At 39.5% G+C, this 14,861-nt stretch overlaps 1 protein-coding gene across 2 annotated transcripts in view; it reads right to left on the reverse strand.

The window, feature by feature from the left end:
• The window catches only part of LOC140480568 (band 4.1-like protein 4B), a 380,420-nt gene that overhangs the window by 169,883 nt on the left and 195,676 nt on the right, over positions 1-14,861 (reverse strand). For both annotated transcript variants that reach the window (XM_072575571.1, XM_072575572.1), the window contains exons 7-12: positions 14,516-14,636; positions 3,677-3,764; positions 3,501-3,589; positions 3,336-3,405; positions 1,322-1,491; positions 1,125-1,234 (exon numbers count right to left, since the gene is read on the reverse strand). In XM_072575571.1, the coding sequence (XP_072431672.1) occupies positions 1,125-1,234; positions 1,322-1,491; positions 3,336-3,405; positions 3,501-3,589; positions 3,677-3,764; positions 14,516-14,636 (648 nt within the window). The remainder of the gene's footprint in view (positions 1-1,124; positions 1,235-1,321; positions 1,492-3,335; positions 3,406-3,500; positions 3,590-3,676; positions 3,765-14,515; positions 14,637-14,861) is intronic.

The following is a 14,861-nucleotide window of genomic DNA, read 5'->3' on the forward strand; positions in this document are numbered from 1 at the left end:
TAATTTCAGAAGAAGAATGTTTAAACAACAGTGAAACAAACTCAGTTTGTTTCTTGTTTCTGCAGCATATTCTTACATAAAATTGATATCTTTCAGTGATAAAACTATGTTTTATTAAGACTTCATGTATGCACTAACACAAACAATGTTCCTGCATTGAAAATCTGTCCGATTGACATTTTATTTAAACAGAAAAAATACATAAATGATACAAAGAATTTCTTGCTTTCCATTTACACCAAAGAAATTAACACCAAGTTTCATATGCTCAGCACCATCAGCAAAGCCTTGTGAGAAACAATGATAACTCTGCATGGTGTCCAAGTTTAGCAAGTGTTAAAACATCAATAATCAGCTAAAGGTGAGTAATTGGGCAGTGAATTAGGTACTGCCCCATTATGCCTAATTCCTTAATTTAATGAGACAAGGTGATGGGAAAAATGTCTCCACTCAAGATCGCTATGATTATTTAGTATATTTACTCATCAGCTGGTTACACTACATAATACTAATTCAACCCACAATGTGTTTTGAGTAGGATACTTACAATTGACAGATGAATGAAAGAGACACCAACTGCTATTTCAAATGGTTCTTTATGGACACTTCACAGGGCCCAAAACCATCACGTATTGCTACCTGCACAGGTCTCTTCGCTAATATTGCAAGTTGTGCAGATAGTGACCAGTTCCAGGGGAACGGATATAAGCTTTTGTAGTTATACTAGAACACATTTCCCACCAAATATATGTTGGGGATGAAGCCAGGTAAGAAAACTGGTGTGGAAAAGAAAAAATAGTCCTTCCCTTTACAAAGAAAGTAGTCTCAATCCAATTCAAAGCAGGCATAGACAAAGTTTATAACAGCTTCCAGTTAAATACTAATTCGAAATTTTACTTCCTAACCACAAGAAATAGGAAACAGAAAGTTAACATAATGGAGCAAGTGGGAACCTCAAGTGAGACTAAACTTGAAGTGTATTTTGGTAAATTTGTAGCTTTATGTAGTACATATCCACATGGGATTAAAGTAAGAACTAGCCAGTGCCAACAATGGTGTACTGGTAACACACATCAACTTGCCAGAAAAAAAGTTAGAAAAACTCTATAAGACACAAATAGTACCTTTAATCATGGAATGCCGTCGTGAAGGATAGCGTTTGCTAGGGCGCCTTTCAAATGTACTTGTACGACGCAACCTACTTTTATGTGTTGCTTCATATTCGGTTCGACCACTGGAATAAGTATTGGCATACAGTTACATAACTAGGATTTAAGCAGGCATAAATAATCAAAACACAATTAAATTGCAACAGTGATACCTGAATCTAAAGCGAGATCCCAGACGCATGAAATCTGATCGTCCCTCTTTAGTTTGAGTAGGAGCTCGTAGTCTGAAAAATGCATGATTCTCCACAGCACATCTCCACAAATGTTTACATGCTCTGGAATTATCTAATCGGAAAACAAATGTGTGCTCTTGCTCTCTACCCTTTGATTGAGGTGGAAAAATTGAGAGATGTTAAGAATGGCGATTTTTATGACAAACTGTTTCTAATAAATAAAATGCATTGGCCTAGAAATTGCAGTAAAAATAATAATGAGGCTAAAAGCAGTCTGTAATTAACATGCAAGTTAAATAGCAACTTCTTACAACTAAACACGGAAATCAGAAATTTGCTTGCTTACCCGGCCCATCAGAAGTTTTACTCCAATGGTACCCCATGGAGAAACTTACTTAATTACATACATGGAATTCACCCAAGTACCTACTGGTTACTCCTAAACATACCAGGAAATGTTAGGGCTTTCCATTTAAAAAAATCTTTCCATTTTAAAGTGTTATGGTAAGTTTTAATTCGAGCCAAACACCACCTCTGTACAATTGTAGGGTCGCATTCGTTAAGATGGTAGTTTTCAGTGGAGTTTTCAGAAAAAATTGAATGGATTTTGTTTTAATTGTTCTTGAATCTCTCTCACAATCCCATCTTCTTTCTCCACTTTGTACAGTATTTTGTTTTCTGGTCATGATTTGGAATTGAATTAACATACTAATTTATATATCCTGGTTCAAACACTACATTTCATGGCAAGGATTCTTTAATGAAATATTTAATTTATTGTACTGTTTAAAATCTCTAATTATTGAAACTTCATTGCAAAAGTGCATAACTACTGTGCCAGCAATTGTAATTGTGTGAACAACTACCTCACTGATCATTGCTAACCACAAAATCTAGGCCATTAAAGCTGACAGACCCTTCTGAATATTATTTGTTGGTTTATTTGTGAAACTCTAATGCCAACACTGATCCCAGCAACTGAGCAATGAGATTATTTTCAGCCTATCAATAAAATTGGGATCTCATTCACAACAGCATGTAATTGTGACAATCAGTTTAGAAACAACATGAAGCAGTCTTGTAGGGTGTCATGGCTTATGATTTTGGATCATTTCTTCATACAATGCTTTTTGACTTTTGAAAGCAAAGTATATTCTCAAGCTTAAGCAAAAGTACTGAGACAAAATTTAGTTGTTTTCGCTATAAGACCAAACAATAGTTTGTCTGGGTATTCAAAAAATACCTAACCACCTGTTATGTTCAAATGTCTTTAGATATCTATTTGTCAAAGGTAGAAGATACAGGCTGAGACAATGAGAAAAAAATGCCTTTTGTTCAAAATGGAAAGGCTACAAAAGCAGTCAGGCATCAAAAGGAAGGTCAGTTGCAGGAATACGTAATTAGAAAGTGAGTTATATGCCAAACAAAGTAGTATAGGTTTTTCATTATTTTAGATTAAACATGTAATACAGATGAAAATAAGTGATCTGAGAATAGTTCTGTATCTTGACTTGAGGGGAATAAAGCACGTAGACTCAGACCTTGTTTAACCAAACATTCATTCATTCCAGCTACAGAGTGAGAAAAGAAATACATGTGTAGAAAATATACGCATCAAATTCAGATCACAGAGGAGCAACTAGGTCCAGGGTAGTGAATCAATCCACACCCCGGATGAAGTTTCAAAACAGCAACACTGAACCCAAGGCTGCACTGGAAAGAACTTAATTTGTACAAAGTACAAATATGCATTAAGAATTTGGTATCTTCAGATCCATAACTGAAAGACCAACTTTGTGTGGTAGGCTATTAACTCTGAAAATGAACTTCAGCCCTTGAAAATCTTCAGTTCTTCTGTACATTAGCAGAAGACAGCATTAATCTGGACTGGATTCAACAAAGTCAGAACCAGAAGTAACAGTGGTCTTCTAGTGTATTGCCCCAACCTGATTCCTGCATCTGCCTGAGACCACCCAGAAGATGTGCTACTTACTTGTTCATCATCCTCCACAACAACAAGTGTTAATTTGTTTTTCTTGAAATCCAGCTGTGTAATTTTCGGCCTGAATGATATAAAGAAGGTGGTCAGAGAACATAAACAATTTGTTAGTGTTTTGTTTTTCAAATACTAAAATGTGATAAAAATAACATGCTTTACCAAAAGAATAGGCCTATTTTGTTTGATCCTTCAAAGATTAGTATGCCTGTTGGTGTCAAGCCAAGGGAATATTCATAGCCATCTCTTCCCTAGGAAAGACAGAAGAGGTGTGTTAAGACAATCCACAAATAAATAAAAATACTTTATTTTTAAAAAATGACTCTTTTTAAGATTACCTTGACAGTATGCATGTCCACACCATACATTTCTAGCCATTTAGCTTTGTTCAAGTAACATAGTTCTGCCTGTGCTGGGCTTTTCCCCCTATGAAAATAGGAAAATTAAATCAGTAACAATACCCATGTTTGATCAATGAACAATCACTACTCTTGCCATAATTGAAAAAGTTAAACTTTTAGTACTGTTTCTGGATGCTTCATCCTGAAACATACACATTTATCATGAGCCACTGCATAGCGTTAAGCAAAATTTGTTCTATTTTTCTACAGCTGTTCTGTTTTATATTTGTAATGTCTCATACTTTCCATCAGGATCCCAGTGCCACATTCGATTGGAAACTTCCATCATTCATTCAGTGGAAACTCACGCAACAGGGAAGACAAGATAGATCGAAGCCTTAGAACATTTCGATAGTCACTTGATTACAAGCACCACATATGAGCCCTAGTTTATAGCTAGTGGTTATATACAGTTATTAATACCAGCTTTGGCTCACTCCTGCAAATGTCTAGTTTTCATTAGAAATAAAGTTAAAAATCACACAACACCAGGTTATAGTCCAACAGGTTTAATTGGAAGCACTAGCTTTCGGAGCGCTGCTCCTTCATCAGGTGGTTGTGGAGGACACAATTGTAAGACACAGAATTAACAGCAAAAGTTTAAGTGTAATGTAACTGAAATTATACATTGAAAAATATCCTGATTGTTTGTTGAGTCTCTCATCTGTTCAAATGACCATGATAGCTTCACTTCTTTCATACGTAAATCACAAAACCTTTTTTTTAGAAGTTACATTCTCAGGTTAACTGTAAGAATTGGTGTCAGCCAGATAAGATGTTAAAATGTTGAAGGCGTTAGCCCCCTGTGTTCCCTGTCTGTGCCATAATGTTTAGATTCATTCTAATCTAAAAAGTGAGTTAACAGAGTCTTCCATGGATTCATGCAGTTTTTGAGCAAAGTACAAATTCATCTCACAAACATACGTGTGCGTGTGTGTCTGTCTCTCTGTTTGTCTGGGGTGGTGGGTTGTGAGTGTGAGAGTGTGTGTGTGTGCGTGCAAAGTGTTGAAGTCTGTGAGAGGATGCATGTGGGAATGTGTGTGTCTGTAAGAGTGTGTGTGCCCGTGTGTCTGGGGTGGGGGGTTGTGAGTGTCTGTGAGAGAGTGTATATGTGTGTATGTGAGTGTAAAGTGGTCTAGGTCTGTGGGAGGATGCATGTGGGAGTGTGTGTGACTGTCTGTGTGCATGTCTGTGTCTGTGTGTGTGTGTGTGTGTGTGTGTGTGTGTGTGTGTGTGTGTGTGTGTGTGTGTGTGTGTGTGTGTGTAGTGCAATGGTGGTCACCTGTAGTGTGACATCAACCCAAGGTCCCCATTGAGGCCCTCCCTATGGGTACGGAATTTAGCTATCAGCCTCTGCTTGGACACTTTCCGCTGCTGCTGCCTGTCCAGAAGTCCACCTTGGAGGATGGTCACCTGAAGGTCTGAGGTTGAATGTTGGTCATTCTAAAAGATGAAAGACTCAACAAATAATTAAAGTGCTTTTCAATGTATAATTTCAGTTACATCACACTGTAAACTTTTGCGATGAATTCTGTGTCTTACAAATGTGTAATCCACAACCACCTGATGAAGGAGCGGTTCTCCGAAAGCCAGTGCTTCCAATTAAACCTGTTGGACTATAACCTGGTGTTGTGTGATTTTTAACTTTGTACACCCCAGTCCAACACCGGCATCTCCAAATCACCATTAGAAATAGTTACCAAGTTTTCAACCCAAAATGACAGTCTCTGAAGAAGATGGTAACAAGAACCATGAGAAGATGCATCTTGGATTTTGAGACAGATAATATGACTGCATCTTCAAAAACATAGTTCATCATGGAAGGTCATATGTTTGGCAACAGTAAGAGGTTGTGAATCATTACAACACTTTCTACTTATGTAGTGCCTTTAAAGTCATAAAGCATCCTTTTCAACAGGAGTATAATTGAACAACATCTAATACTAAGCCACAGAAAGGGATATTAATGCGGATGAGCTCAACCTTGGTACAGGAAATTTCAAGAAGTGACTAAAGAAGAAAGAGAGACAAAGGAACAGAGATTTAGGGAAAGAATTCCAGAGGTCAAGGTTTTGGTAACTAAAGGCAGAGCTATGAACGATGGAGCAAGGGAAACTGGGGATGCTCATGAGGTCAGAACTGGAGGACAACAGATATCTTGCAAGGTTATTGAGGGGAGAAGATGACAGAGATAGGGAGAGAAGCAACTGAGGAATGAGTAAAAAAGGATAAGAATTTTAAATTTATGCATTACTTACATTTGTTTTCAGAAAGCAATGAGCAGATAATGGATGGATGAAAGTAAGTGAGAGTTAGGATATTAAAAAGAAAAATATAGACTTCAGTTTTTAAGTTAGATGTGGATGAAAAGAAATCCTCAATTTGCAGATGAATGCACTGGAAATCTGCTACTTCGTAGCTAAACATTTTTGCTGCGCTCAGTATTATTTAAAGTTTAAAAAAACTTTAATACGTACTTGGAAACTCAGTTTATACTATAACTCAACCACTTGCAGACTACAGGAAAAGGATTTCTATGAATTACAGTAAGACTATCATTTGTTCTCACAACAGATTATTGATAGAAATATTAACCCTGTTTTGCTCCATTTGTGCTGCTTGACTTGCCAATTATTTCTACCTTTCATTTCATTTTGTGCACTTTAATTATTAATGGTAATAAATTTATGTTAAACTACTCATTTTGAAGATATACACAGCACCTATAACAGACTCAATCACATGGAACTGCTAGGCTATGACACTGTAATTATATAACTTCAACCTGGCTTGGATGAAGCACTAACAAAGATAATTAGACTCATGTAACATTGAACTTGCATTCAATGTTAGAACACAACAATATTCTAAGTTAAATGAAAGGTTACATGCTCCAGCACTCCCCACACTGGATCATTTATTGGTTAAACTTCAGATTTTTATTTCTGTGATTGGAAGCCTGCTTTCAGTGGAGTTCCATACAGCCCACTGCTGAAGCCCCTTCATTTTGAGGAGTTATTTTATCTTAAATGTGGAAAGCAGGAGGATATCAACAGACTGGTCAGCTGGGCTGGGCAGACCAGTGGCAAAGGGAATTCAACCTAGAAAGGTCTAAGGTCATGGGAAGGATAACAAGGCAAGAAAGGACACTATCAAAGTTGGGACACTTGAAAGTACTGAAGATGCGAGGGCTCTTGGTGTGCATATCTAAAGATTCTTGAACATAACAGGGCTGGTAGATAGGGTGGTTAAGGCAGCACATGAGGTACGTGCCTTCATTTGTGTAGGCACAGAATACAAGTAGTAATAGCAGCACATTTGGAAATTCATAATCTAATCAAGCAAAGTCAGCACAAATTAATAAAAGGAAAATAGTGCCTGACTAACTTATTAGGGGTTTTTGACAAAGTCTTAACCAGATTGGATAGACGGGAACCGTAAATTTGAACTTCCAGAAGGCATTCAACAAAGTATCTCACAAAAAGTTGTCATAAAGTATGGGAGCTTGGTGCTAGAAGTAGCATATTGACATGGATAGAGAATTGGTTAGCGGGCAGGGAACAGTGAGTTGGGATAAAGGGACTTTTTCAGGTTGGTGGCCTGTGGCAATGGGTTTCCAGAGGGATCAGTATTGGGACTGCAACTGTTTATAATGTACATTAATGACTTGGAGGAAAGAGTCAAATATACTCTAACCGAATTTTCAGATGACAAAAGTAGGTGGAAATGCAAGCTAAGAGACAGATATATTGATATTAATTTGGGAAAATGTGACATTGTTCATTTGGAAAGACGAACAAAAGAAGACTGTTAAATAAATTGAAAAAAAACTGCAGAAAGCTGCAACACAAAGGGACTTGGGGCACCAGTGCACCAAACAGAAAACTACTGCACAGGTGCAGCAGATAATCAGTAAGGTTGAATGTTAACCCTTGTTTCAAGGGGGTTGGAACATAAGAGAGGAAAGTCTTACTGCAACTGGACATCTGGAGTGCTGAGTGCTGAAAGTTTTGGTCCCTTTATCTAAAGAAGCTATTACCACATCAAAAGCAATTCAGTAAAGGTTCACTAGGATGATTTCCAGTACAAAGGGATTGTGTTTGGAACAATAACTAATAAGTTGAGACTCTACTCATTGGAATTTAGAAGAATTAGAGGTGGCCTCATTCTGACATATAGGATTCTTAAGGGGCTTGTCAGGGTAAACATTGAGAAGATGTTTCCCTTATGGGAGAACTTGGATAAGCAGGCACAGTCTCAGAATACAGAAAACCTGAGATGAGGAGGCATTTCATCTCTCAGATGTTGATATGTCTTTGGAACTCCTTGCCACAGAGAGTTGTGGGGTTTAGTTGTGTATATTTAAGGCTGAGATCGCTAGATTTTTGATCAGTTGGGGAATCGAGGGAAAAGGCAGAAAAGTGGTGATGAAGTATGTCAGATCAACCATTATCTGAGTGCATGATGGAGCAGGCCCGAGGGGCTAAACATCCTACTCCTGTTCCTAGTTCTTATGATCTTGAGAGCAATGAAGTTATACTGAAATTGTACAAAACACAAATTAGGCCACAACTGGTGGATTGCAATTCTGGTCACTACTTGTAGGAAGGATCTAATTATACTAGAATGGGATGCAGAGGAGATTTATCAGGCTACTGCCTTGGCTGGAAGGTTTGAATGATAAGGAAAGACTGGATCGACTGATGTTGTTTACCTTGGAGAAGTAAAGAATGAGAAGGCACCTGATGGGTGTGTTTCTGATTATGTGGGTCATTGAAAGGGGGGATGATAAGGTACTCTTTCCCTTAGTAGAGAGCTCAAGGATTTAAAGAGGTAGAAGGCCAAGAAGAAAGTTGAAGAAAAGTTTTTCCACCAAAAAGGTGGCGAGAGTCTGGGACTCATAGCCTGCAAGGGTAGTGGAGTCAGAAACTCTTATAACAGTTAAGCAGTACTTAGACATTCACTTGCATTACCGTATTGGGCCGAGAGTTGGAAAATGGGATTAGTGTAGTCAGACCTTTGTTGATTGGTATGGAAACAATGGGCTGAATGGCATTTTTGTGCTACAAATACCTATGAACATAAGTCTGATACTTGATGGTAATTTTCCAAATTTTTCAGAGTCTGAATTATTGCTGTCCTACTTCTTCGTAATCCTAATTTGAGATGAATTCATTTTTATTTTGTTGGAAGGATAATTAATCTTCTCTTAAAGGACAAATTACTGATTTATCAATCTTACACTGATACTTTTAAAAGTTATGGAAATTACTGCTTTTGCATTATGTCTGATGAAAATTCTGCCCTAATTTATAATCATCAGCATAGTTTTTAGTATGAACACCTTAGTTGTGACTTTGTCCCTGTTACATACCTCTGGGTGAAATGAACACTTTGGTGATTCATCTGCATTGCCGAGTGTATCTCCATAGTATTTCACAAAGTTTAGCTTCATTAACTTCTAAACAAATTACTATCTTATGACCTCTCACCATATGTTCGTAGTTACTTAGTTTTCTCATAACTACTCTGTACTTCCCATGTCATCTTCTGATTCTCTCCATTAACTCATCTGCCTAGGGTTTGTTCACTCTCTGAATCTTATGTTTTTAAAAGTCATTCATGGGATACGGGCACCGCTGGCTGGGCCATCATTTATTGCACATGCCTGCAGGCCGTGTGCTGAGAGTAGGCCCACTATGCCATTAGGGAAGGAGCTCCAGCATTTGAGCCAGTGAGGGAGTGTCAATAAAATGTCAAGTCAGGACACAACATCCAATTATCATCTAGTCAGTGATACACTGTATATTGACCTTTTGCAGATTGAAGGACATAGGCAACAAACCATATTGTCAATGACCATAAGGTCAAATATTTAAGTATTTTGAAATGGAATTTCTGGTAAAGGAAATGACATTTGCAAGTTCAACAAAGGGGAAATTGATAAACCAAGAAATTAAAGACAATGAATATTGATAACCATTTCAGTGCATAATTATTACAGCAGCCACTGTAGTTTAGTACTAAAAAGTGTTGCTCTGCCGAAGTTGCATCTTTCAAAGGCAAAATTAGTCAAGTATTTACCTTGCCTGTTAGTTCAATGCAAAGGTCCCATAGCATTATTTTGAAGAGAAGAGGAGTTCTCCAAGGTGCTCTGGTTAATGTTTATCTATCAACCAGTATCACTAAAACATTATCTTGTTTTACTACATGTCAACATTGCTTTACATAATTTGATGTGTTTGTTACATTATAATTTCAAAAATATTTCATTAACTGAAATGAAATTTGGGGAATTAGATAAATGCAAGTCATTCTTTTCATTAGATAATCAGCATGAATTTGTAAAGAACAAACCATGTTTAATTGACTTAACTATGTTTTGAGGAGTCTGTGCGCAAATATAGGAAATGTGGTGAATGTTCCATTTCTGAATTTTCAGAAAGTTTGTTGACCACTCATGTCAGGCACATTACAAAGACCAAGGATATGGCATTAAAAACGATGCAACTGTTGCAGTCCCAGTTATAGAGTCATGGAAATATACAGCACGGAAACAGACATAGAACATAGAACATTACAGCGCAGTACAAGTCTTTCAGCCCCTGATGTCGCGCTGAAGCCCATCGAACCTACACTATTCCATTCTCGTCCATATGTCTATCCAATAACCATGGAAATGCCCATAAAGTTGGCAAGTCTACAACTGTTGCAAGCAGTGCATTCCACGCCCCTACTACACTTTGAGTAAAGAAACAACCTCTGACAACTATCCAACATCTATCACCCCTCAATTTGAAGCTATGCCCCTTCGTACGAGCCATAACCATCCAAGGAAAACAGTTCTCACTGTCCACCCGATCTAACCCTCTGATTAATTCTCAACCTTCTTGTCTCCAACAAAAACAGCCTCAAGTCCCTCAACCTTTCCTCGTAAGACCTTCCCTCCATACCAGGCAACATCCAAGTAAATCTCCGCTGAACCCTTTCCAAAGCTTCCACATCCTTCCTTTAATGCGGTGACTAGAACTGCACACAATACTCCAAGTGCGACCACACCAGAGTTTTGTAGAGCTGAAGCATGACCTCCTGGTTCCAAAACTCGATCCCCCTACCAATAAACTCAATCCCCCAAACACACTGTAGGTCTTTTTAATAGCCCTATCAACCTGAGTGGCAAATTTGAGGGATCTATATACGTGGACACCAAGATCTCTCTGCTCATCTACACTACCAAGAATCTTACCATTCACCCAGTATTCTGCATTCCTGTTGGACCCTTTAGTCCAACTTATCCATGCCGACCAAATACCCTAAATTAATCTAGTCCCATTTGCCAGCATTTGACCCACACCCATCTAAATCCTTCCTATTCATATACCCATCCAGATGCCTTTTAAATGTTGTAATTGTACCAGCATCCAACACTTCCTCTGGCAGCTCATTCCATACACACACTATCCTCTGCATGAAAAAGTTGCCCCTTAGGTCCCTTTTCAATTTTTCCTCTCTCACCTCAAACCTATGCCCTCTAGTTTGGACTCCCCACACTGGGGGAAAAGACCTTGCCTATTCACCATATGCCTATTTGAAAGGTGCAGAAGACACAGTGTCGTAGTCATGGGCGACTTCAACTTCCCAAATATTGATTGGAAGCTCTTTAGATCAAGTAGATTGGATGGGACGGTGTTTGTGCAGTGTGTCCAGGAAGCTTTTCTAACGCAGTATGTAGATTGTCCAACCAGAGGGGAGGCCATATTAGATTTGGTACTCGGTAATGAACCGGGACAAGTGGTGGGCTTGTTAGTGGGTGAACATTTTGGTGATGGTGACCACAATTCTGTGACTTTCACCTTGGTTATGGAGAGAGATAGGTGCGCACAACAAGGTAGATTTTACAATTGGGGGAAGGGAAATTACGATGCTGTAAGACAGGATTTGAGGAGCATATGTTGGGAGCATAGGCTGTCAGGGAAGGATGTGGTGGAAATGTGGAACTTTTTCAAGGAGCAGATACGACGTGTCCTTGATATGTATGTACCTATCAGGCAGGAAAGAAATGGTCGTGTGAGGGAGCCTTGGTTGACGAGGGAGGTTGAATGTCTAGTAAAGAGGAAGAAGGAGGCTTACATAAGGTTGAGGAAACAGGGTTCAGACAGAGCAGTGGAGGGATACATGATAGCCAGAAGGGAGCTGAAGAAAGGGATTAGGAGAGCTAAGAGAGGGCATGAAAAATCCTTGGCGGATAGGATCAAGGATAAACCCAAGGTATTTTATGCGTATGTGAGAAACCTGAGAATGACGAGAACGAGGGTAGGTCCGATCAAGGACAGTAGTGGGAGACTGTGTATTGAGTCGGAAGAGATCGGAGAGGTCTTGAACAAATACTTCTCTTCAGTATTTACGAACGAGAGGGACCGTATTGTTGAAGAGGAGAGTGTGAAACGGACTGTTAAGCTAGAAGAGATACTTGTTAGGAAGGAAGATGTGTTGGACATTTTGAACAACTTGAGGATAGACAAGTTCCCCTGGGCCTGACGGGATATATCCTAGGATTATGTGGGAAGCAAGAGAGGAAATTGCAGTACCGTTGGCAATGATCTTCTCGTCTTCACTGGCAACGGGGGTGGTACCAGGGGACTGGAGAGTAGCAAATGTTGTGCCCCTGTTCAAAAAAGGGAATAGGGATAACCCCGGGAATTACAGGCCAGTTAGTCTTACTTCTGTGGTAGGCAAAGTAATGGAAAGGGTACTGAGGGATAGGATTTGTGAGTATCTCGAAAGACACTGCTTGATTAGGGACAGCCAGCACGGATTTGTGAAGGGTAGGTCTTGCCTTACAAGTCTTATTGAATTCTTCGAGGAGGTGACCAAGCATGTGGATGAGGGTAGAGCAGTGGATGGAGTGTACATGGATTTTAGTAAGGCATTTGATAAGGTTCCCCATGGTAGGCTTATGCGGAAAGTCAGGAGGCATGGGATAGAGGGAAATTTGGCCAATTGGATAGAAAACTGGCTAACCGGTCGAAGTCAGAGAGTGGTGGTAGATGGTAAATATTCAGCCTGGAGCCCAGTTACAAGTGGAGTTCTGCAGGGATCAGTTCTGGGTCCTCTGCTGTTTGTAATTTTTATTAATGACTTAGATAAGGGAGTCGAAGGGTGGGTCAGTAAATTTGCAGATGATACGAAGATAGGTGGAGTTGTGGACAGTGAGGAGGGCATTTGTCGTTTGCAAAGGGACTTAGATATGATGCAGAGCTGGGCTGAGGAGTGGCAGATGGAGTTCAACCCTGCCAAGTGTGAGGTTGTCCATTTTGGAAGAACAAATAAGAATGCGGAATACAGGGTTAATGGTAGGGTTCTTGGTCAGGTGGAGGAACAGAGGGATCTTGGGGTCTATGTACATAGATCTTTGAAAGTTGCCACTCAGGTGGATAGAGTTTGTAAGAAGGCCTATGGAGTATTATCGTTCATTAGCAGAGGGATTGAATTCAAGAGTCGTGAAGTGATGTTGCAGCTGTACAGGACTTTGGTTAGGCCACATTTGGAGTACTGTGTGCAGTTCTGGTCGCCTCACTTTAGGAAAGATGTGGAAGCTTTGGAGAGGGTGCAGAGAAGATTTACCAGGATGTTGTCTGGAATGGAGAATAGGTCGTACGTGGATAGGTTGAGAGTTCTCGGCCTTTTCTCATTGGAACGGCGAAGGATGAGGAGTGACTTAATAGAGGTTTATAAGAGGATCAGAGGAATAGATAGAGTAAACAGTCAGAAACTTTTTCCCCGAGTACAATAGAGTGTTACAAGGGGACATAAATTTAAGGTGAAGGGTGGAAGGTATAGGGGAGATGTCAGGGGTGGGTTCTTTACCCAGAGAGTGGTGGAGGCATGGAATGCGCTGCCCGTGGGAGTGGTAGAGTCAGAATCATTGGCGACCTTTAAGCGGCATTTGGATAGGTACATGGATGGGTACTTAATCTAGGTTAGAAGTTCGGCACAACATCGTGGGCCGAAGGGCCTGTTCTGTGCTGTATTGTTCTATGTTCACCCTATCCATGCCCCTCAAGATTTTATAAACCTCTATAATGTCACCCCTCAGCCTCTGACGCTCCAGCGAAAACAGCCCCAGCCTGTTCAGCCTCTCCCTAAAGCTCAAACCCTCCAACCCTACCAACATGCTCACAGATCTTTTCTGAACCCTTTCAAGTTTCACAACATCCTTCTTATAGCAGGGAGAAAAGAATTGCACACACCACTGAGGCCTAACCAACTTCCTGTAGTACAGCCACACCAGGACCTCCCAATTCAGAGACTCGATGCACTGATCAATAAAGGTAAGCATACCAAATGCCTTATTCACAATCATGCTTGTGACTCCACTTTCAAGGAGTTATGAACTTGCTCTCCAAGGTCTCTTTGTTCAACAACACTCCCCAAATCCTGCCCTGATTTCCTTTTCCAAGATGCAGCCCCTCACATTTATCCAAATTAAACTCCATCTGCCAATCCTTGGCCCATTGGCCCATCTGATCAAGATCCCATTGTAATTTGAGGTAACCTTCTTTGCTGTCTACTACACCTCCAATTTCAGTATCATCTGCAAACTTACTAACCGTACTTCCTGTGTTCACATCCAAGTCTTTTATATAAATGTCAAAAAGCAGTTGCTACATGTTGAATCGTGTTCTCTCCAATTATCATGAAACTACAGGAAAATAGATATTTAAGATCTGAAATAATGTCTCCTAAAAGTTCAACTGTGTTAGTTCAGAAACTTACCTGCAATCCTTCCACCGTGCAAAAATATCTATCTCCATGTCCTCAGTTTGATTAGGATTAAACCGGAATTCTGACACCAGTTCTGGAGAATGTTCCAGAGGTTCACAGTCCCCAAGCTCCGCTAAATACAAAAAAATTATTGAGCATTCAAAATCATTGGGCATATAAACAAAAGCTACATGATCGGCATTACAGTAAAGTGATGGATAAATAGTTTAATGTTAAAGGACTTAGAGTCATAGTTTCATCAAACAGATCTCTCTGATCACAAAACTAAATCACATTCATTAGGCATTAATTTTCTAAGTGGAAAAATATAGTCTTTGTATCACTCAAAAAATTACAG

This window comes from Chiloscyllium punctatum, chromosome 8 (assembly GCF_047496795.1).
Source record: "Chiloscyllium punctatum isolate Juve2018m chromosome 8, sChiPun1.3, whole genome shotgun sequence".
Lineage (NCBI taxonomy): Eukaryota > Metazoa > Chordata > Chondrichthyes > Orectolobiformes > Hemiscylliidae > Chiloscyllium > Chiloscyllium punctatum.